The sequence below is a fragment of the Salvelinus sp. IW2-2015 genome, linkage group LG12 (assembly GCF_002910315.2).
Source record: "Salvelinus sp. IW2-2015 linkage group LG12, ASM291031v2, whole genome shotgun sequence".
Taxonomy (NCBI): Eukaryota; Metazoa; Chordata; class Actinopteri; order Salmoniformes; family Salmonidae; genus Salvelinus; species Salvelinus sp. IW2-2015.
Window position 1 is genome coordinate 7,277,915 of NC_036852.1, and position 26,264 is coordinate 7,304,178.

Below are 26,264 nucleotides of genomic sequence, written 5' to 3' on the forward strand. Positions count from 1 at the left end.
TCCCTTTGGGCCCTGTAAGAGAGGAAGCCCATTGAAATTATCTTTCTCGTCACGTCAGAAGCCGCCGTTCCCATTCCTCTGCCTCTTGGCATCGAATACAGTTTGTTTAGCTCAATTTCATTTCAATTCAGGAAGTCAACTTAAATCCAAATTTCAGTTTTTCCTCAAAGCTTTTCAATGAGGAATGATGGATCTGGACTTTATTTGTTTACTTCCTGAATTTAGTGAATTTAAGCTGTGTACTGCTGTATTCCGGAACTTAATTTACTGAGTGATTTCACACTGTAGCCGGTCAAGAAAATAAGAAAATGCTTCGGTTGATTTGAGTGCCATTTAAATAAATACACAACATTATACTGGTAATGTAAACTTCTTCTAGGCTAAAATGCAGCATGAAAATAAACACCAAAACAGTCATCCCTTCCTCTGATCTGCTCTCCCTCTTCATATTCAGATACCATTTGACCATAATATGGGATCCGTTTCACATATTCAATCTCAATAACATGCACGAGGACAACCTAAATACTCTTTTACKAACACGCAGATCACCAAAACAAAAATGATAGGCCTGAATCAATTCCTCTTCATCTCTGTGGGCAGATGACACAACAAAACATAAAACACACAGGACAGAACATTTGTAATCTACCTCACAATAATTCCAGACGTCCAGCTCCTTCAAATCAATCAATATGTCTCATCATTCTTCATTACGAATATTAATCTCCATAACAATCCGTCTCCATCCTTTCCATACCCACATTCACTTTCCCTCCTTTAACAAGTTACACTGTATTGCAGCGCGGTACTGTAGCTATGAGTGGTAAAAAAAAAATCTCTTCTCACAGTCTTAATAATCCTTGTCGGAAACTGTATTTTGTACACCCATAAAGAAAAACAATGAAATTCACAGAGGTGAAGAAATCGCTGCTCTCTCAACCAACCATAGCGTTCATAAAAAAATGTGTAACAACATAAGATGCACCCCCCCCCCTGAGCTGTGTGCCAGTTGGGAAACTACTGTCAGAGAGTGCAGAGAGACACGATCCTGAGCTCTTTCACCGAGTACGGAGTCCGTCGTACACAAATTAAATGCAGAGAACGTTACATAGAAAGTCGTAACCAACACAGTTCAGTTTAATTCTTCCTCTTTTGCTTCTCCTCCTCTTCTCGCTTTATTTTTTATGCCCCCCCCCCCAATCCACTCTCTTGTACTGACAAAATGGTCCAATGGTCTCTCTTTGCCCTGACACCCCCACCTCAGCACCCCCTGCCCCCTCTCAGAGGTAGAAGCCAGTAGTCTGTGGGTCTGGGAGGGTGGGCAGGGTCTGAAGACTGTCGCTGGCTGTCTGGCTGTTCACATTGGGCAGTAGACAGCTCCCTGTGTAAGCCACGTTGGTGTCGTTGAGGATGCAGCCGCTCTCCATCTTAACACAGAACAAGAAAATATCATTGGAGCTGTATAGGACACAACCACACCCCCCCCCTCCAAAACCAAACCAACTATATTCACTACACTAGGCTCTGTTCTATGGCGTGGTCATTGACACTAATCAGTTAACCTTTAAATGCAGTGGGTTAAATCAGGGTCACACAGAGTGATTCTCGGTATACACCTCACACACGTGGTTATGGGCTTTAAAAAAAGTAGACAACTGTACCATGTCAGATATAGAGTTGAAATGTATTACATTTTGAGTTTGCATCCCAATATTACACTTGTATACATCACAGAAGACTGAAATATAACAACACTTTCTGACATAGAAAAAGATTTTCTGTGGGTTTTTAGAAAGAATGTTTATTAATTATGAAATTATAAAAAATATGAATAACATTCTACCCATGAGGACACTAGGTCATTTGACTGCAGGAAAGGGCTACTGTAGGTCAGGTCAGCCAGAGAGCAGAGTGGAGCAGAGCGCACACACACGGCGGTGGACAGCAGAGGCTGGGTGGACTGGGGGCCCGCAGTCATCAGGACAGAGAACACAGTACATGACATTGAGAAGGGACTAAACCATGCACTGCACCAGGGTAGGATTACAACAGGACCAGGCTACCGACTAAACCTCCCCCACAGACAGGGCCTGTACGACACAAGATAGAGTAGCTAACTGTATCTTGTAGTAGTCGCTCATATACTAGCTAACTACAAAAAGTAGCATATCCGCCAAACCAACAGAGTACCGACACTGGTACACGTACTGAGCTCCACTCTCTATACGCCACAGGTGTGACTATGTACTGTATGAGGGAATCCTCTGTGTGTGTGTGGGGACAGAGTGTCTGTTGTGACAGCTCCTACCATCGGCCTAATTGTAATCCTGTTTAGTGGGCCCTAACTGGATTACCTCGGCATCATCCATGTAGAAATCCTAATAGGGCCACCTTATATAGGCCCCCTATAGTGGCAGGCCAGCAGGACACTGAGCACCTGCAGCAGGACAAACCCAGCCAGGTTAAGGTAGGCCAAACTCAACTAATCTCTAATTCTCTCATGCTACTCCGTCCCAAATCACATCAACACCCCCTGTGGTGGGATGTGACACCACGCGTGTAGGCACGCACCCATGCGCACACACAACATTTCCACACATTCTTCTGCCCCTGTATGTATTAGGTAATGATGATGGGCAAATTGTAGGTCAGGACAGCTCATGCTTGACTGGCCAGCTTGGCTCTATGTTCCTCTGGGGCATGGTCGCTGACCCCGAAGGAAAACACAGGAAAGGCGGAGTGGGGCGGGAGCATGAATGGYCGCCGGTCCGGTTAGCGCTCGCTGCCTGGGAGCTATAGCTCTCACTGTGAGACTCAACCTTGTTCTATTCATTACCGTTCCTCACCATCGTCTCTCTCCCTCCAAAGAGARCAACCAACTCTTTAGTTCGTTACCCTTCATGGATCTTGAAACATTAATTTCTACACAACAAACAAGGAGAGAAAGATGGTGTCCAGCATGCAGAATGGACTGTATGKTGTACTAATGAGCGGAGCTCTATAGTCCAGTTTGTCTTGCCCTGAGGCCTTGTCTTGACTGACTGGGCCCCTTGTGTCCCTATATGACAGGACTACTGCATACAGTAACAAAAAGGCACGCGTTGGTCCGGATCTCATCCTCGTCGCCAAATGTACGGAGGCTTGTTGCTTGTTGTGCAATCAAACTGAACGTCTTGACTTCAGATCAACATGTTAGTAAGTGGCACAAACTTGTGCGACACTCACACATCCATGCACGCACACCGCGCGTGACATCATTCAATACTCGACTGKGCTAGAACCCTACATTACTGAACACAACATACCCTGTAACTGTATAGTACTGTACGAGACACCCTGAAGCAGCAGCAATGGAAGTGGAATAGCCCACTGTTCTCTCAAACGCCTACACTAGTTCACGTCCAATCAGTGTCCMGATCTGAAGCCATGCTTACAATCTGTTCAAAGCTGAAAATGTAAGGTGGGCCTACAGACCACCGCTTTCTTCACAATCACATTGCGGTAGGATCAGACCAGGCGTTTAGGTCAAGGCTATGTTGTGCTGCCTGCAAGGACACAACCCTGGTGGGAGAGGTTATTCCTACTGCAGCCGATGCTTAAGTTGACGGAATCATTTCAACAGTTGACTTCACTGCGGTGCAATCCTCAAGGATCAGKGCTACTCCGACCTACTTCTCCTCTCCATTAATAGACTCGCCCACTGCCGTGACCCTTGCTCTCCACGCATCGGTTTACATTGCATGTCTGCTCACATCAACATATCTTAACGTTGAACTACAAAGCAGCAGCCCAAAACGAGCCCGAGGCTGGGCTCCCCATGCTATATTAGTGCCTTTATAGAGAACCATCGCTTTCATGACATAGAAAACGGAGCTTCTAAATGCTGGGCTGTCAATGACCATTAACAAAACGGTCCCATAAACAACACAAGACAAATAAACATACAGTCACAGAAATTCCCCCAAATACTACACAAGAAAGAGACATTAGGTTGATTATCGATCGACGAGCATCTTGCTTTATTCTTTGACTCTTACCTTGCAGTGAGTGGCATCTTGGGAAGCGGGGCTATTCAAAATGCCGTAGGCGTCCAGAGTAGGCATGGTGTGTTGAGGCTGTGATAGCCCCAGGATGTAATCMAAGGAGTTCTGTGTGGTGGAGTACTGGTGAGGGAAATAGGTGGATGGGACCTGTGGATAATCTGGTTTGTGACGCTCCAGAAGGTCCGAGAGGTTAGCAGTCACCCCTCCTTGTCCCTGGTAGTGACCTATGCCCCCTACCGTAACCCCGTTCATGACCATGGCAGTCGAGTCACCCATYCCGTAATCCGTGTGAGTGACCTCTCCTTCTGTAGTGTGTGAGAGGGTGTCCGCGTGCCCGTTGGGGTAGGAGACGGTGCGGGCTCCGTTAGCGGTCGGTCCCAACTGGTCGTCGTAGCCGGGACTCTGCCAATCGGGATCAGGGTGCACCCCGTTGAGAGMMMCACTGCTGCTGKTACTAGCCTTCTGCTGTTTGAAATGGCACTGAGACTGAAGCTGGGCCTGTAGGTGCTGGTTCGGCTGCTGCCACTGGCTCTGAAYATGGATGTTGTTGTGGTGTTTGAGCTGCCCGGCCCCGTGAGGCCCCAGCTGGGATGTCTTACCGTTAACCAGGGGGAGAAGGCTGTGGCAGTGGTCGTCCAGCCCCGCAAGCATATGCTGCTGCTGGGGAAGCCAGTGACCATTATGGACCACGGCTAGTGAGTTTGTGTGCTGCAGTGTGTCTGGCTGGCTTGGCGTGGGGACGTCCGTTTGTGTCGGGGGCCAGGGGTATTTTGCCWGAACGGGCTTMACTAAGTTGAGGTGCTGCTGCATCTGCTGGGAGAGRTGCACTATGGGTGGCTGTTTTGGTAGTCTGTGAGGGGGTAARATGGGTTGGGGGGCAGGAGGGTTAGTAGCCTGGGGGTGGAGGGTAGAGATATGCATAGTGGGGGTGGCTTGGGTATGAGGGTTAAAGATAAGGGCAGAATTAAGGATAGGGCCTGGGGGATGGGTTGTGGTGGAGGTTTGTGGTATGGACAGGGGACTGTCCCCACCCTGGTCCTCCTCGGTCTTGTTCTCCAGCGAGTCGTGGATGTAGGACAGGATCTCGTTGTTGGTGAGCAGGTCGTTGAGCGAGGGGATGTAGTCCGGATCCATCTCCACTCTGATCATCCTCTCATCCAGCAGCAGTAGCTCCAGATCCTCTGCGTTCAGACCCAGGTTCTCCAGCGCAGAGAACAGCTCGCTGATAGGAAGACATTTACTTTATTTGACAAATTCTAAATACATAGAGTCGCCTCAGCCATGGGAGTACAACAATGCATWCATAGAAAAACCATCTGAATTAAAAACTCATTATCCAAAGGTCAAAAGAATGGAAAGCTTGGGCAAGACTGGCTGTACATTGGGCAGTCCAATGGTACTTTACACTCAAATAAATTGGAAAATACTTATTATATTATATACACAAATATACAATTACCTGTTAGAGCATGTCTCGTCCCCCTCCAGAGATAGTGAGTCCAGGGTGGCGAGCAGCGGGTCGAAGCTGGACGGAGGCTCTCCGTTGGGGRCAGTGGAGGTGGTGACCCCATTGGGCACAGAGCTCCAGCTCTCTRCCACACCCCCACCCAGAGGGCCACCGCTATAGCATCCACTGCTCTGCCCTTCCCCCTCACCTCGCTCACTAAACAGACTACTGTGGAAGGACATCTTGGGCTCGACGGCTGGTTGGCACACGTACACGGACTCATCCTGCCTCATCAGCGCCCCGAGCAGGGAYCTGGGGTCCAGTCCACCGTTATCCTTCGACGGGTTCTTGTCCAGCTTGCCCTTCTTGGATTTGGTCTTGCCTTTAGCCTGGAGTGAGTCGGTGAGGCCGTGGATGGGGTAGCTACTCTGGTAGAGAAGGGCCTCGCCCGTGGCGAAGGTGAAGGGGAGGTGCATGGAACGCTTCCTCAGGTGCTCTCCTCCCTCCTCCTCCCTGGGAACGAGAGGATGGAGAGAACCAATCAGAACACACTCTTACTATTTAGGACAAAACTCCAGCAAAGTCAAGTTTCCGTGTCTTTAAAGTTGGTGGCAGCTTCATTTTAACAGTGTGCCGCAGCGGTTCCCAAACTAGGGGTCGTGACCCATGTCGGCTCGCCTGATATGAAAATGGGGTCGCGGGAGAATTTCCAAAATCCTGGTAAAACAATATATAGAAAAAATATATTTTGTCCCTCAAAATCATTGTAATGTGGTTAACTTTAAAAGTCTAAATGAAAATTATTCAAATCTAAAAAAGGTAAAATTCAACCAGAGCGCGCCCTTAGATCGTGGGAAAAGGCCGCTCTTGACCGTTGCACTTGACTAATTTCCATGGTGAATGGCTAAACCCGGCTACGCTATGAAACCACACACTATTGCAGAGACTGACATCACCGGCAGCAATTGATATGGTGAAAACAATGTGTGGGGAGGCATAGGCACAGACACTCACATCAATACCTCAGACAACACTGAAACTAAGAATTGATGCTATAGCTAACAATCAAGAGGATACGCTGACTGAACGACTCAAACTCCCCACCTTATGCTCTCCAAATGGATGTTAGCGGTGAGGGCCCGAGATGCCCATGCATCGACTTTAGTTCGCTGCATGTCGGGGGATGCTATTCACGAGGACATATTGTTGTCTCACGATTCCCAAGCATGATATGGCACAGGGGGTGTTCACAATGTGCTGAAAAACAGATTCCATGGGATCGAATAGTGGTGCTTTTGCACAGATGGGGCTCCATCTATCACTGGACGGCGGGCCGGGCCTCTGCACTTTAGTTATGAACGTGTCTCCCTCTGCCATATGGACAACATTGTATGATACACCCACTGAGCTAGAATGGATACACCGAGAGCTGAGCGCAGAACTTTGAGATAATGCAGCAGGTACATTTGATTGTAAACTGTACTGAGTACACCTATTCATAAAACTATGTGGAGATATGGGATCAGAGCATGACAATGTTCTATTTCACACCGAGGCTAGGTGGTTATCGATGGGTATTGTTGAAAATAGTTTTTGAATTGAGAGAGGAACTGTTGTCATTCGCAATGGATTTAAATTAAATTGCAGACTTTGTTGACTTTGTGCAATGAAAAGAAAACGTGTCTCCTTGCCTATGTAACAGACATATTTGGGGAACTGAACGAACTGAAGGCAAGCATGCAGGGAAAAACAAACAAATTCTACGGATGAGTGAACGAATCAGCGAAATCCGTTTGACTGTGATCCTGGGTCAGTTGACGTGCCGGTAAGTGAAATTGAACAGCTGATGGAGCTGCCATGTGACTGAATGCTGCAGACAATGCGTTCACCGGTCACTATGGAGACGTTTTGGTTCTTGACTCAAAGGGAATACAACGRAGTCTCCCTCAGAGCATTAKAACTCCTGGTARGCTGATTCAGTGCTCTCATCTGCATTAAAACCAAATATCGATCCAGGTTGGACGTGACAGGAGAGATGCGGTTCTCACTGTTGACCACGCCTCCCGACTATGAGACGCTCCGACATGACATGCATCAAACACACCCATCTCATTAGTGGTGGTAAGATAAATTACTTTAAAATGAGTGACTGTCAAAGCCCCACATTAAAAAAAGTAAATGACATTTTGTTTTTCATATGGTTGGGGTAGCGAGAATTTTCAGATATCAATATGGGGTCGCGGGCCAAAAAMGTTTGGGAACTCCTYGTGTACAGTGTACTATTAACGTGATGATATCCAATCTACTGTCCTCCCTCTGGCTCACTGGGAACAAGAGCAGGACGAGAACGAAAGAGATTACCAGAACACTAGGGACGACTATATGTTCTAAAGTTCCTAACACTAGGGGCTACTATGGACGACTATACGGACTAAAGTCCCTAACACTAGGGACTACTATATGGACTAAAGTCCCTAACACTAGGGACTACTATGGACGACTTATGGACTAAAGCTCCTAACACTAGGACTACTATGGACGACTATATGGACTAAAGTCCTTAACACCAGGGACTACTATGGAGAACTATATGGACTATAGTCCCTAACACTAGGGACTACTATGGATGGACTATATGGATAAAGTCCCTAACACTAGGGACTACTATGGACGACTATATGGACTAAAGTCCTTAACACCAGGACTACTATGGACAACTATATGGACTAAAGTCCCTAACACTAGGGACTACTATGGATGACTATATGGACTAAAGTCCCTAACACTAGGGACTACTATGGACGACTATATGGACTAAAGTCCCTAACACTAGGGACTACTATGGACGACTATATGGACTAAGTCCCTAACACTAGGACTACTATGGACGACTATACGGACTAAAGTCCCTAACACTATGGACTAAAGAGTTCTGACTGTATAGGATTACATACTACATTCACCTAATTGAAATCCTTCATACAAACAGACAAAGCAAAATCCCCAGTGCTAAATCAACCCAGTGTCACATTTACACAAAAAGTGTTTAGGGTTAAAAAATGTATTCAAAACATCATTGGGTTATGAAGTGGTGAAGAGACTAAAGCTGCACTTACACCAGGGGCCTCTGGGTGGCGATGATGTAGTCAGGCTTGCCGTTCTTGTAGACCAGTCTGGCGTTGGCTTGGACCCACCTCCAGCGGTTATCCTTAGTGAGCAGTCTGAACACCGTCAGCCCGCTCTCTCCTGTCTTGATCACTGGAATCACATAAGACACTGAGTCAGGGGGGGATGTATCAGAACCAATGATTGTATGGTCATAACTGAACATAGGCAACACAGTGCATATGTGCACCCATGCATGGAACCAACCCCTACACACTCATGACGCTRARAAAAGCAAGTCTGCAGAAATATGCTATTTGCACACATGCGAGTGTACATGRACCTATGCACGCAGGCACCGCCGCACCTCAGTGTGACCGCCACACCTCACTCAGGTCTACCACAACATTACKACAAAAGGTTCTACAGCTGCACCATTGAGAGCATCCTGACCGGTTGTATCACCGCCTGGTATGGCAACTGCTCGGCATCTGACTGTAAGGCGCTAGAGGGTAGTGCGAACGGCCCAGTACATCACTGGGGCCAAGCATCCTGCCATCCAGGACCTATATATTAGGCGGTGTCAGAGGAAAGCCACACTGGCAGAGACTCCAGTAAGCCAAGTTATAGACTGTTTTCTCTGCTACCGCATGGCAAGCGGTACCGGAGCGCCAAGTCGCAGACCAAAAGGCTCCTCAACAGCTTCTACCCCAAAGCCATTAGACTGCTGAACAATTCATAAAATCGCCACCGGACAATTTACATTGACCCCCCCCCCACCTAGTACACTGCTGCTACTCGCTGTTTGTTTGTTAACTATGCATAGTCACTTCGCCCCCACCTACATGTACAGATTACCTCAACTAGCCTGTACCCCCGCACACTGACTCGGTACCGGTGCCCCCTGTATATAGCATCGTTATTGTTATTCTTAATAGGTGTTACTTTTAATTTTAGTCTACTTGGTGAATATTTTCTTCTTCTTGAACTGCACTGTTGGTTAAGGGCTTGTAAGTAAGCATTTCACGGTAAAGTCTACACTTGTCTTCGGCGCATGTTGTATTAGGCGCATCAAATAAAATGTGGTATGTACACAAACACACACTCTCCTCGATCCTTCTCCCAATTTGCCTATTGTTGGCTTTGCTGAGTGTGTCGTGGAGTAGAGCACGTCTCAGCTGTGCAGCTTCCCATAGTGGGTTCATCGTGGTGAACGGACGCAGGTGTGAGGCACTGTAGACCCATTGTTCTACAGAGGCTTGCAGTGAAGAGATTTGCAGACCGTGRAGATTTACACCCAATGTGTTCCCCTGCGGTGCTACCGAAACTCTTATTCGCGTGACAGTTTCAGTGGCTACTGGTGGACCTTGGATCTTTAATTCCATTTCTGATATGGATATGTGGCCCCAGTTCACCACTCTGCGGTACACCGCTCTACTCTGGGTTTTGCACAATCTCCTTCATAAATCTGGATTACGTGTAGTCCCGTGTGGCTCAGTTGGTAGAGCATGGCGCTTGCAACGCCAGGGTTGTGGGTTCATTCCCCACGGGGGGACCAGGAWGAATATGTATGAACTTTCCAATTTGTAAGTRGCTCTGGATAAGAGCGTCTGCTAAATGACTTAAATGTAAATGTGTAAACATAATTCTCCACTCTAACCAACCGTGTGCCACACAGAGACACAGACGGGTTGGTTGTTTAGCAACGAAAACGTTGCATGCGTAAACTTTGTGGCAGAAAAGACGGGGTTGGCTTAAATTGCTGACAACATGTAAACTCGATTTTTCTTCCAAATGTTCATTGAAAACATAAAATCATTTGCACAATGAGCGCTTGTCTCTCAAATACATCGTTAGAGTTGTTGGTTTGCTAGCTAGCGATTTTTTGGCCATATTAGAATCGACATGAAATCAGTCAAAACACCTCAAGACAAGACATGGTATCAACAACAAGATAAAACAAGCCACCTACGATTCCCCACAAGGCAGCTTTTAGTCAGTGTTGTTAGCTATCTGACCGCTCGTCTTTTAGAGACACCAACCTACTACCCTGGACTACTTTCTAAAAGTAATGAAAGGTTCTGAGTCAAAAGTTTGAAAAGGCAGCATATTGTACTGAAATAACTCTCTGTCCAACAATGAATGCTGGATTATTTGCTGTTGATATTAATAACGTCATGCTCGTCTTTGCGCTCAGTAGTTTATTTTAACACTTCATTAGGCAAATTGTCCCCGCCAGCATTTAAACTCAGTAAATTGGTGGATTGATATTGGCCAATAATAATATGAATAACATCATGCTTGTTTTGGAGCTCACTAGCGTATTTTAACTCTATCATTAGGCAAATTGTCCCCTCCAGTATTTCAACTCAGAGAGCTCGATTTGTTATGTACTAGAAACTCAGAAAGATGGAAGGGGAAGTGACATTGTAAACTTAGAGAGATGGGAGTTATATTTGCCATCAACCACTGAGCAGTAAAGAGCAGTATGGAGAGTAGTGATGCATGGTTAGAACAGGGTCATTGTGTTTACATGCTACTGTAATAGGTCTCGGTCTCTCTCACACACATGTAGTTAGCTTACAGCACAGAAATAAAACTAGATAGCTCTATGTAGTACTAATAAGTATGTGGACACCCATTCAAATGAATGGATTTGGCTATTTCAGCCACACCCATTACTGACAGGTGTATAAAATCGAACACAGCCATGCGATCTCCATAGACAAATGGCTGTAGAATGGCTCACACCTTAGAGCTCAGTGACTTTCAAAGTGGCACCGTCATAGGATGCCATCTTTCTAAGTTAGTTCGTCACATTTCTGCCCTGCTTGAGCTTCCCCGGTCAACTGTAYGTGCTGTTATTGCGAAGTGGAAACGTCTAGGAGCAACAACGGCTCAGCCGCGAAGTGGTAGGCCACACAAACTCACAGATGGGACAGGCGACTGCTGAAGTGCGTAAAAATTCTGTCCTCGGTTGCAACACTCACTACCGAGTTCCAAACTGCCTCTGGAAACAACGTCAGCACAAGAACTGTTAATCGGGAGATTCATGAAATGGGTTTCCATGGCCGAGCAGCCGCACACAAGCCTAAGATCACCATGCACAATGCCAATGTCAAGCGTAGGCTGGAGTGTTGTAAAGCTCACTGCCATTGAACTCTGGAGCAGTGGAAATACGTCCTCTGGAGTGGTGAATCACGCTTCACCATCTGGGAGTCCGACSGACGAATCTGGGTTTTGGCGGATACCAGGAGAACGCTACCTGCTCCAATGCATAGTGCCAACTGTAAAGTTTGGTGGAGGATAAATAATGGTCTGGGGCTGTTTTACATGGTTCAGGCTAGGCCCCTTAGTTCCAGCMTAAGGAAATCTTAATGCTACAACCATACAATGACATTCTAGACGATTCTGTGCTTCAACGTTTGGGGAAGGCTCTTTCCATATATATATATTTTTTTAGTTAAAAAAATGTTGGGGGTAGATCAGCTTTAATATTGCAGATAGATTGTAGATTCCATCAATTTAATTGTCTGCATAATTTCCAATCCCCCATATATTTTTTGTATATATACACACACATACTTAAAAAAAAATATTTTCCTTTATTATCTTGCKCTGACCCTAKCACCCCTCTGCTAATTGGAGTAAACTAATGGACAACACCACCTAGGCGTCTACTTCCAGCTTATTTATACTACATACACTACCAGTCAAACGTTTGGACACACCTACTCATTCAAGGGTTTTTCTATATTTTTACGAATTTCTACATTGTAGTGTAATAGTGAAGACATCAAAACTATGAAATAACACATGGAATTACGTAGTAACAAAAAAAAAAGTGTGAAACAAATCTAACTATATTTACATTTTGAGATTCTTCAAAGTAGCCACCCTTTGCATTCTCTCAACCAGCTTCATGAGGTAGTCATCTGAAATGCATTTCAATTAACAGGTGTGCCTTCTTAAATGTTAATTTGTGGAATTTCTTTCCTTCTTAATGCCTTTGAGCCAATCAGTTGTGTTGTGACAAGGTAAGGGTGCTATACAGAAGATAGCCTTATTTGGTAAAAGACCAAGTCCATATTATGGCAAGAACAGCTAAAATAAGCAAAGAGAAATGACAGTCCATCATTACTTAAAGAGATGAAGGTCAGACAATCCTGAAAATGTCAAGAAGTTTCWAAGTTTCTTCAAGTGCAGTCGCAAAACCTATCAAGTGCTATGATAAAACTGGCTCTCACGAGGACCACCACAGGAAAGGAAGACCCAGAGTTACCTCTGCTGCAGAGGATAAGTTCATTAGAGGTACCAGCCTCAGAAAATGGAGACCAAATAAATGCCTCACAAAGTTCAAGTAACAGACATCTCAACCGCATCTGTTCAGAGGAGACTATGAATCAGGCCTTCATGGTCGAATTCCTGCAAAGAAACCACTACTTAAGGACACCAATAAYAAGAGACATGCTTGGGCCAAGAAACACAAGCAATGGACATTAGACTAGTGGAAATCTGTCCTTTGGTCTGATGAGTCCAAATTTGAGATTTTTGGTTCGAACTGCCGTGTCTTTGTGAGAAGCAGAGTAGGTGAACGGATGATCTCTGCATGTGTGGTTCCCACCGTGAAGCATGGAGGAGGTGGTGTGATGGTGCTTTGCTGGGGACACTTCTAAATAAATCATTGACATTCAATGCACACTTAACCAGCATGGCTACCACAGCATTCTGCAGTGATACYCCATCACATCTGGTTTGCACTTAGTGGGACTATCATTTGTATAAGGTATAAGGGCTATTTAACCAAGATGGAGAGTGATGGAGTGCTGCATTAGATGACCTGGCCTCCACAATCACCCGACCTCAAGCCAATTGAGATGGGTTGGACCGCAGAGTGAAGGAAAAGCAACCAACAAGTGCTCAGCATATGTGGGAACTCCTTCAAGACTGTTGGAAAAGCATTCCAGGTGAAGGTGGTTGAGAGAATGCCAAGAGTGTGCAAAGCTGTCATCAAGGCAAAGGGTGACTACATTGAAGAATGTCATATATATTTTGATTTGTTTAACACTTTTTTGGTGTTATTTCATAGTTTTGTTGTCTTTCTATTTTGCTAGATATTTTTAACTGTGCTGTTTCACAAAAGTGCTGAACCTATACACATTTTACGGACACAGCATATTTGACTAGTTATCTTGTTTTTAATCCCACCCTTTAGCTCCACTCAACTCCTCCCATCTCTCTTAACACCATCCATTTTTTTATTTCCATTTGCCATATATTTTTCAACTGTGCTGTGATGTTTCACAAAAGTTCCCTTTCCTGTTTCAGCATGACAATGCCCCTGTGCACAACGAGAGGTCCATACAGAAATGGTTTGTTGAGATCGGCATGGAAGAACTTGACTGTCCTGCACATAGCTCTGAACTCAAATCCATCTTTGGGATGAATTGGAACYCCGACTGATCAGTGWCCGACCTCACTAATGCTCTTGTGGCTGAATGGAAGCAAGTCCCTGCAGCAATGTTRCAACATCTAGTGGAAAGCCTTCCCAGAACAGTGGAGGCTGTTATAGTAGCAAAGGGGGMACCAACTCCATGTGAATGCCCATGATATTGGAATGAGATGTTCGACGAGCAGGTGTCCACATACTTTTGGCCATTTAGTGTACATCAATTTTAATTGTCAAGGTACTGTTCTAAACCAATATTATTTGGAATATTCCATTATTTTTTATTTTTTTAAGGTAGAGACGTCATATTAAAAGGCTTACTGCGGACGTGGTTCTCAGCACAGTAGAGCATATCAGCTGCATGGATAAACTGGTATCCAGAGCCTCGGACCCGGAGCTCAGCCTCAGTGTAGCCCAGCACGATCTTCCCCCTGCAATGCAATAAGATTCACAAAAACACCCTTATTATAGACGAGACGACAATGCCTACAATAGACAACTGGTTGAAGCTCAGTGTTAAATTCAAATCTCCCTATCATCATATGTAAGCCAATATGACACAAATCTCAAAGAAAATTCAAAATCAACTTGTAGGTACACAACACACTCCCCGCCTCTCGTCCGTTACCGAGAACCACATACCATAATTTTTAACAGGGCAGTTAGCAATTMAGTTTTTAAATTATTTATTGCGCCTACCTAGCTCAAACTCAAGACGTTGGATTAAAACAAGACGAACGAGTCCATAAAGTGACTATTGGGCTTAAAAAACGCCGGATTGACAAAATTTGTAGGTACATCAGTTTTTATCAAATGTATAATGTCTCACTCTCACTTGCACATTTCCGTCTTAAGAAATAACGATCAACCTTTTTATAACTGACAACGCTWACATATTTTTTAGCCGAAACTCACAACACCGGGTTGGTTGCTCGGCAACACAGCTGCTTGCACCATGCTGCCAGTCATATGAAGTGTACATGAGCAAACCAAGGCTAATGTATATAGTTAGCTATATGGTGGTATTCACACTAAGGTTAATCAATGAATGCAAACGGATATTTTGATTAGTTAACGTTACTTGTACAAAGTAAAGCAGCTAGCTAACCAACAGGCAAATACAGGTAACTGTTAGCTAGCTAATGAATGTGGTTTTGTTTTGATTAGATAGGTAGCTAGCTAGCTAACGTAACATTATACCAGTCAGATGAGAGCTAACGTTGGCAAGGTAAGTTAGCTAACCAACAAGTGATCAAAACTAGCTAGCTATATCTTGCCAAGTAGGGGTTTTCACAAGGCTAAACTGCTGACCTAAACACTTGCGTGTAATTGGAGCACAAATAAACTAGCGATTGTCCTTGGCAGCCAATTAAAAAGTTATCTAGCTAAGTAACCTTAGCCAACGTATGACTGTAACATTAGCTAATGTGTATGGTCAGTTCACGCACCACAATATATCATAATGTAACTAACTTTAACTATCTAGTTAAGTTTAAAACCACCAAACGTTGGGAAAGCTGCCACTCTAATCACATTCATTTGCATTGTACAGACCAAGCTACGGTAACGAGGTAGCCAGATTTCAGACAAGATAAACACTGCAGTTAGTTAGCTACGCTACATTTCCTCGACTAAGAACAACCAAGACCACAACACAAACCATAGCCAAGAAAACAAATTGATTTGTTAAGAAACAGGGAGTGAGTTATGTTGAACCGCATATAGTAAATGGTTGAACCCCAAACACACACACACACGTAAACAGAATCTCAGTTGTGCATGCTTACCAGACTGACAGCATCGCTGTTTCAAACACTTGTCGAATAAATTCCAGCTCCGGCATAAACTGCCTCTCTTCGGTCTTGACATTTATAATCCAAATGCGTGCACACAGTGTCAAATTACTTTTCTGTGTGTTCACAGAAAATCTTAAATCGCCATCCACAAGTAAAACGTAGTCAGGGGGCTCCACAAACTGCACCAGGTTAAAACAACATCAGAATCATTGCTTGCTTAGTGAATTGCTGTGTGCCAGTCAGTCTCATAGACTATACGTAACATAGTAAATGTAAATCACACTGAAATAAGTATGTTATGTTACGTTTGGTATGGTTACATCAGACAGAAGGTTACTTATTAAAGGAGACTTTTCCTAAATCTCAATTTTTCATGTAAATGGCATGATCTCAAAAACAAACCAAATTACAAAACAAGTGTCTGGATCCTTCAATAACATGCCATCACAAATAGAGATTTACTTCAGAAATAGGAAAAGTCTGGAGTGTGGTTGGTCGGGTGGAAGGATGGGCGTATAACAAGGATGTCTAGCAACTTCAAACGTAGTTTGAGTCTCATCATGGACAATTTTAGCTAACTACCAACTTTGCAACTACTTACTAATTTTTATATACTTTGCAACTACTTAGCATGTTAGCTAACCCTTCCCATAACCTTAAAAACCTTTAACATAACTCCTAACCTTAACCCTAACCCCTAGCCTAGAAAACCTTAGGCACCTAGCTAACATTAGCGTTAGCCATCTAGCTAACATATCGTACATATTGCTAATTAATTAGGACACATTTAGACCATTCTTTCATTTATAGTTTTGACAGCCCCCTCCTGACACACACACACACTTATTTACATTTAGTAGGTGGTTCTTAAAATAACCTTGGGTTTGTGGAGAGGCAAGTGGCAGTGAGTGGGGTGGTGTGTACTACTGTGTGCGTCTTGCTAGAACGGAGGAGAGATCAGCTCTCACAAGGAGGAGGTTGTTGCACTCATTCGTGAGATGCACGCCATCCCTCCTTTGGTTTTTGCCCCAGCACTACACAGATGATTCAAATAACCAACTCATCATCAAGCTTTGATTATTTGAATCAGCTGTGTAGTGCCAGGGCAAAAAACTAAACTTGCATCCAGGGGGGGGGGGCGCGCCCCAGGACCAAGTTTGGGAAACCCTGCCCTACGGTACTGCCCAGGGACATTGTGATTTATGACAAAGTGGCCGACTGTGGGCATGCGCCTGTAACAGAAATGCAAACACCAGCTGGTTGACAGAGCGCRCGGGCCATCTCTATGCGCTTGTTGATGTCCTACTCCCACTGAAACATCCAACTCCTCCACTATGTGATATCAGAGTAGACCACGGTTGTCCTGGGAACATTTGGATGACCACCTCCTGATAAGCTCGCGTCTGACGCACAAGGGCTGTCCCCTTAGTCGTTTCCACCAAGGTGGATGACTATGATATATTCACGGTCACYCCTCGCTTTGGCGAGAAATTATTTTTCAGAACCCTTCCATTGAGAACAGCTCATCCATATTTTGTGCTCCTGTAGTCATCTAGCCCACTACATTGTGTAATCGCATAGTAAATATTTGCTTGAGTCTTTGTTTCCTTGCTCTTGCCAATTTGCTTTGAGCAATGATAAGTAGGAGTATAAACTGGGATCTTATCAATAACTAAAATGTATAAAACGCATGATATTGAGAGGGTTCACAAGGAGAGCATGTGTTATGCTGTATTATAAACTGGGTGGTTTGAGCCCTGAATGCTGATTGGCTGAACGCCGTATACCACAGGTATGACAAAACATTTATTTGGACTCTTCTAATTACGTTGGTAACCAGTTTATAATAGCTATAAGGCACCTCAGGGGTTTGTGGTATATGACCAATATACCACAGCTAAGGGCTGTATCCAGGCACTTCGCATTACGTTGTGCGAAAGAACAGCCCTTAGCCGTGGTATATTGGCCATATACCACCCCCCCCCTCGGGTCTTATTGCTTAATTATGTTGTATAATAATGTTGCATAATCACCTTCCAGTGTAAAAAACATGGAAATAAAATGTAAAGATATATATTTTTAAGTGAGAATAGGCATTGGTCTGAAGCCAAAGAAGAAAGCAAATTCCCGAGCACCCATGCTCTACCAAGGTTTTCCAGCACACAGCTTTCACCTACTACAGTAGCTATGTTGATATTGTACTTCAAACTATGTATCATTTGGCTGTATGTATTTTTTTTTACCTAGGTCTGTTGTAAATTCGTATTATTGTTGCTTCACCATCTTTATTGCAAAAATAAATACAAGGACAAACAACTTGTTTGAAACACAATTGGTTCTGAGCTCATGTCAATATTACACAGGTWAGCKAACGGTTACAGAAATCAGGCATGCAGACAGGCTCTAACTATCTGAGCTACCTGTTGTTATGTTGGCCACCTACACCCAAAAAAGGATGTTATTATGATAATTTCTTTTTAAAGACATGTTTTGCTAAAATAAAGGTTTTAGCAAATACAGGRATGCACCACATTACTACAAGACGAAACAGCTCAATCAAGCCTGATGGTCTTGTAAGTATTTATAGCAAAGCTTGCTTTRATTTTATAAAAAAAGCATGACAAGGTAGCGTAATGAGAACTTCTCACTGTGGTGTGTGAAGAATCAAATACTTTACCTTGCATGTGGTACAAATCACATTATTTGTGGAAGCACCTCCTCTAAGAGTATGAATTAGGCTGTTTGAGAAGGTTTGAATCCTATTCAACCTGCCTACACATAGTTTGAAGTACAATACCAACATAACTATTGTAGTAGGTCAAAGCTGTGTGCCGGAAAACCTTAGTAGAGCATGGGCGGAATAGGCATTGTGATGCTCGTGAATTTCCTTTCTTTTTCGGCTTCAGACTATTCTCACTTAAAACACTTTTTCGTTTTTTATTAGAGACATAATATAGACAGAATAATCATTGCAAGACTATTATACAATAGGACATCAATGGCCGTGAAAACATGTTTGAATTACCACTACTTCAAACATATTATAGCCATATGACAAGAAATTGCTCTTCACAGTAACAAACACCCTAGCAACACCCCCGCAGGCAAAACTGGTTGAAATGACGTCATTACAACCAGAATGCAACACATTCTGTTTTTAAAAGGGGTTCTAATGACGTTAATTCAACTAGCTATAACCGCTGGAACTTTAACAACATTCCATCATAATGTGAAGTAAGACTGAATAGTGTGGGCATACTTGGCGTCGCAGGCCATGGGGGTGAAGTCCAGCTTGTGTTTGGTCCTGAAGATCATGTTCTTGGTCCTGATCTCCAGGATGGATGGAGGCTGGAGGGGGGTGGCGATGGCAAACAGGGCCAGCTGGGGGGGCACGTTGCAGCCATCATCCAGCCGGCAGTTCTGGCCATGCAGGAACTTCAGACGGCCCTGGAGGGTCAGGGCCTGGGGAGAGAAAAACAAAGAGCTGGTTGGTCCAGGCATCCTCATACAGTATTTGTTCGGAAACCAAAAGCCGAGTAATGAACGAGACTTGGGAGGATAGCAGCGTGAGACGACAGTATCAAATCAAATGAAATCACATTTTATTTGTCACATGCTCCGAATACAACAGGTGTAGACCTGTCTCTTATACACATCTAGATGTGTATAAGAGACAGGATAATAACATAGAGTAGCGGGGGGGGGGCAATGCAAATAGTCTGGGTAGCCATTTGATTAGATGTTCAGGAGTCTTACGGCTTGGGGGTAGAAGCTGTTTAGAAGCCTCTTGGACCTAGACTTMGCGCTCCGGTACCGCTTGCCGTCTGGTAGCAGAGAGAACAGTCTATGACTAGGGTGGCTGGAGTCTTTGACAATTTTTAGGGCCTTCCTCTGACACCACCTGGCATAGAGGTCCTGGATGGCAGAAAGCTTGGCCCCGATGATGTACTGGGTCGTACGCACTACCCTCTGTAGTGCCTTGCAGTCGGAGGCCGAGCAGTTGCCATACCAGGCAGTGATGCAACCCGTCAGGATGCTCTCGATGGTGCAGCTGTAAAACCTTTTGAAGATCTGAGGACCCATGCAAAATCTTTTCAGTCTCCTGAGGGGGAATAGGTTTTGTCGTGCCCTCCTCACAACTGTCTTGGTGTGCTTGGACCATGTTAGTTTGGTGATGTGGACGCCAAGGAACTTGAAGGAACTTGAAGCTCTCAACCTGCTCCACTACAGCCCCGTTGATGAGAATGGGGGCGTGCTCGGTCCTCCTTTTCCTGTAGTCCACAATCATCTCCTTTGTCTTGATCACGTTGAGGGAGAGGTTGTTGTACTTGCACCACACGGTCAGATGTCTGACCTCCTCCCTATAGGCTGTCTCATCGTTATCGGTGATCAGGCCTACCACTGTTGTGTCATCGGCAAACATAATGATGGTGTTGGAGTCGTGCCTGGCCGTGCAGTCATGAGTGAACAGGGAGTACAGGAGGGGAATGAGCACGCACCCCTGAGGGGCCCCCGTGTTGAGGATCAGCGTGGCGAATGTGTTGTTACCTACCCTTACCACCTGGGGGCAGCCCGTCAGGAAGTCCAGGGTCCAGTTGCAGAGGGAGGTATTTAGTCCAAGGGTCCTTAGCTTAGTGATTAGCTTTGAGGACACTATGGTGTTGAACGTTGAGCAGTATTCAATGAATAGCATTTTCACATAGGTGTTGCTTTTGTCCAGGTGGATCTGTTGGGGCGGTATGCATATTGGAGTGGATCTAGGATTTCTGGGATAATGGTGTTGATGTGAGCCATGACCAGCCTTTCAAAGCATTTCATGMCTGCAGACGTGAGTGCTACGGGTCGGTAGCCATTTAGGCAGGTTACCTTATAATAGGAGTAGAAAATACTATTAGTAAATACTAAAAGTATACTATTATATTACTAAAATAAAATAGTAGTATTTAAATATTACTCGTATTTGTGCACTTGAAGCTCTCAACCTCTCAAGCTTGTCTGGTACCAATGGAATAGTTTKAAAAGTGAAAAGTGCCAACCCTGCACATCTGACAACCACAGACAGAAGAAATCGAAAAGCTGAAAGTATTTGAAAGAAAATGGATACTAATTGAACCCATGTCTGGTGTAGAGCAGTGCAGCTACTGTAAGACATGGATGTACTGTGCAGTATATAGGCCTGTCGTCCCATTGATGGCCTTTAAGATGTGCCGAGATTTGTTGCATCCCGGAGGGAGACACACCGATGGACCAAAACACAGTGTGCGTTTTGAAGAACAGTGATTGGCCACTTTCCATCCTTTAAGTCACTGTCCCTCCCTCTCTCCCCTCTTCCCCAGTTTGTCCCTCTGATCGTGGAGCTGTGCTGTGGYCTGGTGGAGAACATGGGTATGGAGTACACAAGTGCCTACAGGGTGCCGAGCAACAACACCATCGTGTCGAACCTGCAGGACCAACTCAACAAGGGCCTGGAGAGCAACGCTACCAAGATGGTGTGTGTGTATCGGTGTGTTTGAAATTATATTAGAGCCAGTCTTCAGTTTCAAAATGCTCAGCTATCTTGTCTGTGCACAAGACAGTTAATGTCACGGGCGGGATCTGAACAAGGGTCTACCACAGGAGAAACCAACGTCTTAACCATTAGACAAAGAGGAAACTCCCTTTTGGGCCATGGGCCGACACTGATTATGAAGTCGCAGGCAGGGCTTCCCCATCACGAGACCATAAGRAACCATGACCCCAACTCATGACAGCTACACTCAAACACAGTAAAAAGAAGTTAAACAAAGGAAACTCATATTCACCTTTTTTCAGACCTAAAATTACCCTTGTTTCTTTCAAGGTCTAACTGATGTCACCAGGCAGACTATAACTCCACCCATGCAAACCTGCTGATTACAAGGTCCTGCGTAGATTGTATTTTCAACCAGCAACTATTAGGAAATAACACTGATTAAAAAAATCATACTTTTACAGTTTTAGTTTCATCAGCTGTTATGACACAAAACACGGGAAACATCATTTTGACTGCACTGGGCCTTTACTGTAAAATATAATTTTGTTGAAATTTTTCTTTCTTCTTCTGTGATGGAAGTTTGAAGGACCCTGTCCCTCTCTTGGCTTCAAGCTCCAGTGTTTGGGACAGATTTATGTCCGGCTTTAGCTTGGTGAGGCTCCAGGACTTCAATATGGACTGCCGTGGGGAGCAGAGGATTATTGTGTACGCCATCGCCAGCCGCGAATGTTGAATTCCTGAAAGAGCGAAGATATGAGAAATGATTCACGAGCACACAAAACCTGCTTCAGTCACGTTTGTTCATGAATGAGAAGCTGGCTGTATGTTCCACATATAGGATTTCCTAGACATCAACAATCAAACTGCTTCGACAACAATAGAGCTCACACTCAGATGAATGATGAGCATATTGATTGCTGGTACACTTTATGGTACTGTACTTAAGTATTTATTTAAGGCACATTTAATTCTTTCACATATACTTGTACTGAGGCTTMCTCATGGCAGTGGCTGCATCTGCACGGGCAGGATGATGTGGGCGATGGCCCAAGGCCTGAGTGGTTATCCGCTGAACGGGCATCATGCCAGGGCTGGAACTCAGCTGAGCCAGTTGGTTGCTGAAGTAGTAGGCAGCTGCATGGGACTGGGCCTGTGGAATGTACACATTGAAGTAAAAGGCTATATGGAATTCGAAGTTAGCATTTCTCAATAAAATGTTCATTACTCATGTCCAAGTTGGATATATTATTTTCTGCATGGACTCTTGTTTGGATTTACCTGTGGAATAGGAGGCTGGTAGGAGTTGATGATGGGGTTGGGCACTGCCATGACACTGACCATCCTCTGCTTGTACCTGTCTGCCAGGTATTGTTGGCGCTGTTCCTTGCATCTGAGCCAGGCCACTGATAAAGCGGCTTGGTGCCACGATACGGCCATTCATCTCCGTCACAAGCCTTGGTGGCCTCCTCGGGGAGGGACGAGGGCAAACGAAAGCCAAGCCTTTGCTCGGCCGCTCTCGTCATCACCTTGGCGCTGAGATTGTTCCGATCAGAAAAGCCTTCCTTAAACGGGTGGTTCATCAAAGGCATCATCAGGTCTTTACAAAAGTTTATACCTCTGATTTGGCCTTCGGCTCAGGCTTCTTCTGCCCAAACTTGAAGTTTCAGCAACGTCCTGGCGCTCTGCTTTCTTCTGGGCGCGGCTACATAATATCAGCTCCGTTTACTCTTCCCGCTCATCTCATTTTCACGCTTCTGCTGCATCCTCAGGCCTTCGAGGCAAACAAAACCGAACCCACTCGACTTCCCGTTATCTGTCTTTCATGACCTTGAACTAACGGTTGGCCATATTTCCACAAAAAGCGCATCAGGGTCTCATCAGTTCGTGTTCTGCACAGATTCTTGACAAAGACGTTGGTTGACTCTACTGGCCTTGCTCCAAGCCACCGCCTCTCGCTCTTTGCGTGACTTAAAGCGCTCGATAAACACTTTTTCGTTATCCATTAACATGCCATTTAATTTCTCGATGGCTCTATCAGCAGCCTCCTGGGTCTTGTATTGAATATAACCATAACCCTTGGAATGGCCATTCTCGTCACAAACTACCTTGCTAGAGTAGATGTCTCCAAATGCTGAGAAGGTCTCGTACAGGTTTTTGTTTGTTATAGACTTCTTGTCCAGGTTCCTGATGAAGATGTTTCCCACCCCACTCTTCCTCAGGGTACGGTCAGGATCAGACCTCATGATGCGCAGATATCTTCCTTCGAGCATATCATTGCTGAACATGTGCAGGGCACGCTCAGCATCGTCTGGCTGATAAAAGTTAACGTAGGCGTACCCGAGGGAACGATGTGTAACCCGATCCCTACATACACGGACAGAAGAGATTGGTCCGGCTTCACTAAACATCTTGTTTAGGTCTGCCTCGGTGACGTTTTGGTGGAGGTCACCAACATACAAAGAATTCATTTTGGAGATTTTGGACCTAATTCACACGTTATCGAAGCTAGCTCAAGAACACAGAATGACAGGTGAATGAACAGCTGCCACGTGTTTAAATTCCCGGAACTGACTCGTTTGTGATGTCATAAGTGATGTAGCGTTAAATGCAATTCTGATGTTCCATCTTTCCTTTATTGCATCATAGCCATGTAGTTTACAGGATTTAGATAGCGGACAGAAACATTTCAATTTTAAACACATAAATACATGTACGTCAATCTTTATTTTATAACAGTTTGGGAAGCCAAAGAMAGATATATAGATAGAAATGACMAGTATAACTTCGACACKGAATACACATGGCAAACACTAASCATGTTCRCTTTATCGATGGATAAAAGCATGCCAAATAATAAAATAGAAACTAGTAGGTTTGAATGATTTTTATTCTCAAATCGAGCAGACTCACGTTAGAGGAATAGRATTTGGTTCACAGTCGTTCCACCTTCAGTGAGAGGTTGAATGAGCAATACCCCTGTCAAACTGAACKGTTTAAAAATGTAATAGAGCTCTGTGTCACTCAGGTTTGCTATTTATATCCGTTTGTATACTACAAGTGGGATGTTATTCATTTGTATGCTGTAAAGAGAGCCGAGGAGTGTCAGGAGAGAGCGAATGCTTGAAACAATCTCCCGTAGCCAACKACAGCAGTCTAGACTAGAGAGAGACTAGGACTCTCTCCTCGCTGACTCTCTCCTCCCTCTCCCATTCAAATGCATAACATATTCCTCTGCTGCCTTTGTGACAACGAAAATGATATCACATGTGCTCACTTCTCCTTACTCCACTCAGAGTGCCTGTTTCGTTTCTCCCTGTCGCACGCAATCAGCATTATTTACAACAGTCACCTCTAGAAAGAAGAGAGAGAGAGACACACACAAAGACAGAGAGAGACAGAGAGAGCGATAGCGAGAGACAGAGAGACAGAATAAGAGAGAGGGAGAGAGAGCGGAAGATGGAGAGAGAGAGAGAGACCAGTCTTAATGGCTGATCCTGTCTCTGTCCCTCGCTAGGCTGGCTGGAGGCCCTTCGATCACACTGTAAACATACAAGATCCCCTGTCGTCCCCAGCCATAACCCAGCAGGCCATAACCCGGCTCATCAAATTGCTAATTAGAAAAGCCAGGGAAGCCTTTGCATGTGGCTTTTGGACTGATACAACTTTCAGACCCTCCTCCTCCCCTGCCTGCAAGAGCCCCAGAGGGACAGTGTAGAACTAAACAAATTTACAATGAAACACACGCACATCCACACACTGCACTACAGTAGAACCATCCATCTATCTCCATCACGTAGATGCGTGGTACACCTTGATAACAAACAATTCAGAACAGCAGAGCACGCAGGTCACACGGTTCGCTGGGGGGGGGCAGAAAGACTTATTTACATTCATAGTAAGTAACCGACATGTGACATGTCAGTGTCAGGCTCGCTCTGAGCTCTTTGTGTGACATGACAGGACAGGACAGGATGCATCGGAGAAGATACTTAGAGAGCTATGTTATGTTCTGTTCCTTCTCCGTGGCCTGTTTCCACGGTAACACATCAGTCCCTCTCCTGACAGTGATGAGTGTCATGGAGCTACAAACCCCACCACAGCCCTCCTCTACATAAAAACAGAAGTCCCAGTATGTTCTAACCCGAAAGGCATCAGTATTTTCTAACCTGAAGTGTCCAGTATGTTCCTGACCTGATGCAGTTGTCTCGACGATAGTCGTGTTTCCTGACCTGAGGTGTCTGACCTGAGGGTCCAGTGTGTTCCTTAACCTGAAGGTCCAGTGGTGTCCTAACCTAGGCTAATTTCTACCTTAAGGTCATAGGTCCATGAGTTCAGTTGTTCCTAACCTGAAGGTCCAGTATGTGTTCCTCCACCTGAAGGTCTCAGATGTGTTCCTAACCTGAAGGGTCCAGTAGTGTTCCTATACGTGAAGGTCCAGTAGTGTTCCTAACTCTGAGGTCATAGTGTTCCTAACCTGAAAGGTCCCAGTATTGTTCTCTAACCTGAACGTCCAGTTGTTCCTTTGACCTGAAGGTCAGTATGTTCCACCGACGGTCCAGTGTGGTTCTAACCTGAAGGTCCAGTTGTTTCCTAACTGAAGGTCCAGTTGTGTTCCTTTAACCTGTAAGGTGCCAGTGTGTTCCTGAACCTGAAGGTCCAGTATTGTTCCTAACCTGGAAGTCAGTATTTTCCTGACCTGAATGGTCCAGTATGTTCCTGACCTGAATGCTTAAGCAGAAATCCACAGGGCAGGCGGGAAATCCCAAAAAATACCGTCCAGTGTGCCTAGTGCACCTAACAACTCCTGTAATTACTCAAGCCAATTACCTCTACGTCCTGACGTTTTAACAGGGACAGAAGAAGGAAAAAGTTTTTTTTTTTTTTTCCCTTCCCAAAATTTAGCCTTTTC

General features: G+C 44.8%; 2 protein-coding genes across 3 annotated transcripts in view; both read right to left on the reverse strand.

Annotated features, from left to right (window-relative positions):
- Positions 1 to 1,275: 1,275 nt before the first annotated feature.
- LOC111970971 (aryl hydrocarbon receptor) overlaps positions 1,276 to 26,264 on the reverse strand; it is a 41,415-nt gene continuing 16,426 nt past the window's right edge. The window contains exons 6-11 of one of the 2 annotated variants that reach the window (XM_023997762.2): positions 19,103 to 19,305; positions 14,369 to 14,478; positions 8,610 to 8,751; positions 5,506 to 6,006; positions 4,041 to 5,268; positions 1,276 to 1,430 (exon numbers count right to left, since the gene is read on the reverse strand). In XM_023997762.2, the coding sequence (XP_023853530.1) occupies positions 1,284 to 1,430; positions 4,041 to 5,268; positions 5,506 to 6,006; positions 8,610 to 8,751; positions 14,369 to 14,478; positions 19,103 to 19,305 (2,331 nt within the window). In that variant the 3' untranslated portion in view covers positions 1,276 to 1,283. Of the gene's footprint in view, positions 1,431 to 4,040; positions 5,269 to 5,505; positions 6,007 to 8,609; positions 8,752 to 14,368; positions 14,479 to 15,834; positions 16,174 to 19,102; positions 19,306 to 26,264 lie in introns of those variants that run through there. The other variant, XM_070445965.1, reaches the window with a different exon arrangement.
- LOC111971038 (polyadenylate-binding protein 1-like 2) lies at positions 23,121 to 23,844 on the reverse strand. Its single transcript, XM_023997848.2, is given in 2 exon segments — positions 23,121 to 23,279; positions 23,281 to 23,844. Coding segments are annotated over 2 exon segments (702 nt in total). The 5' UTR covers positions 23,824 to 23,844.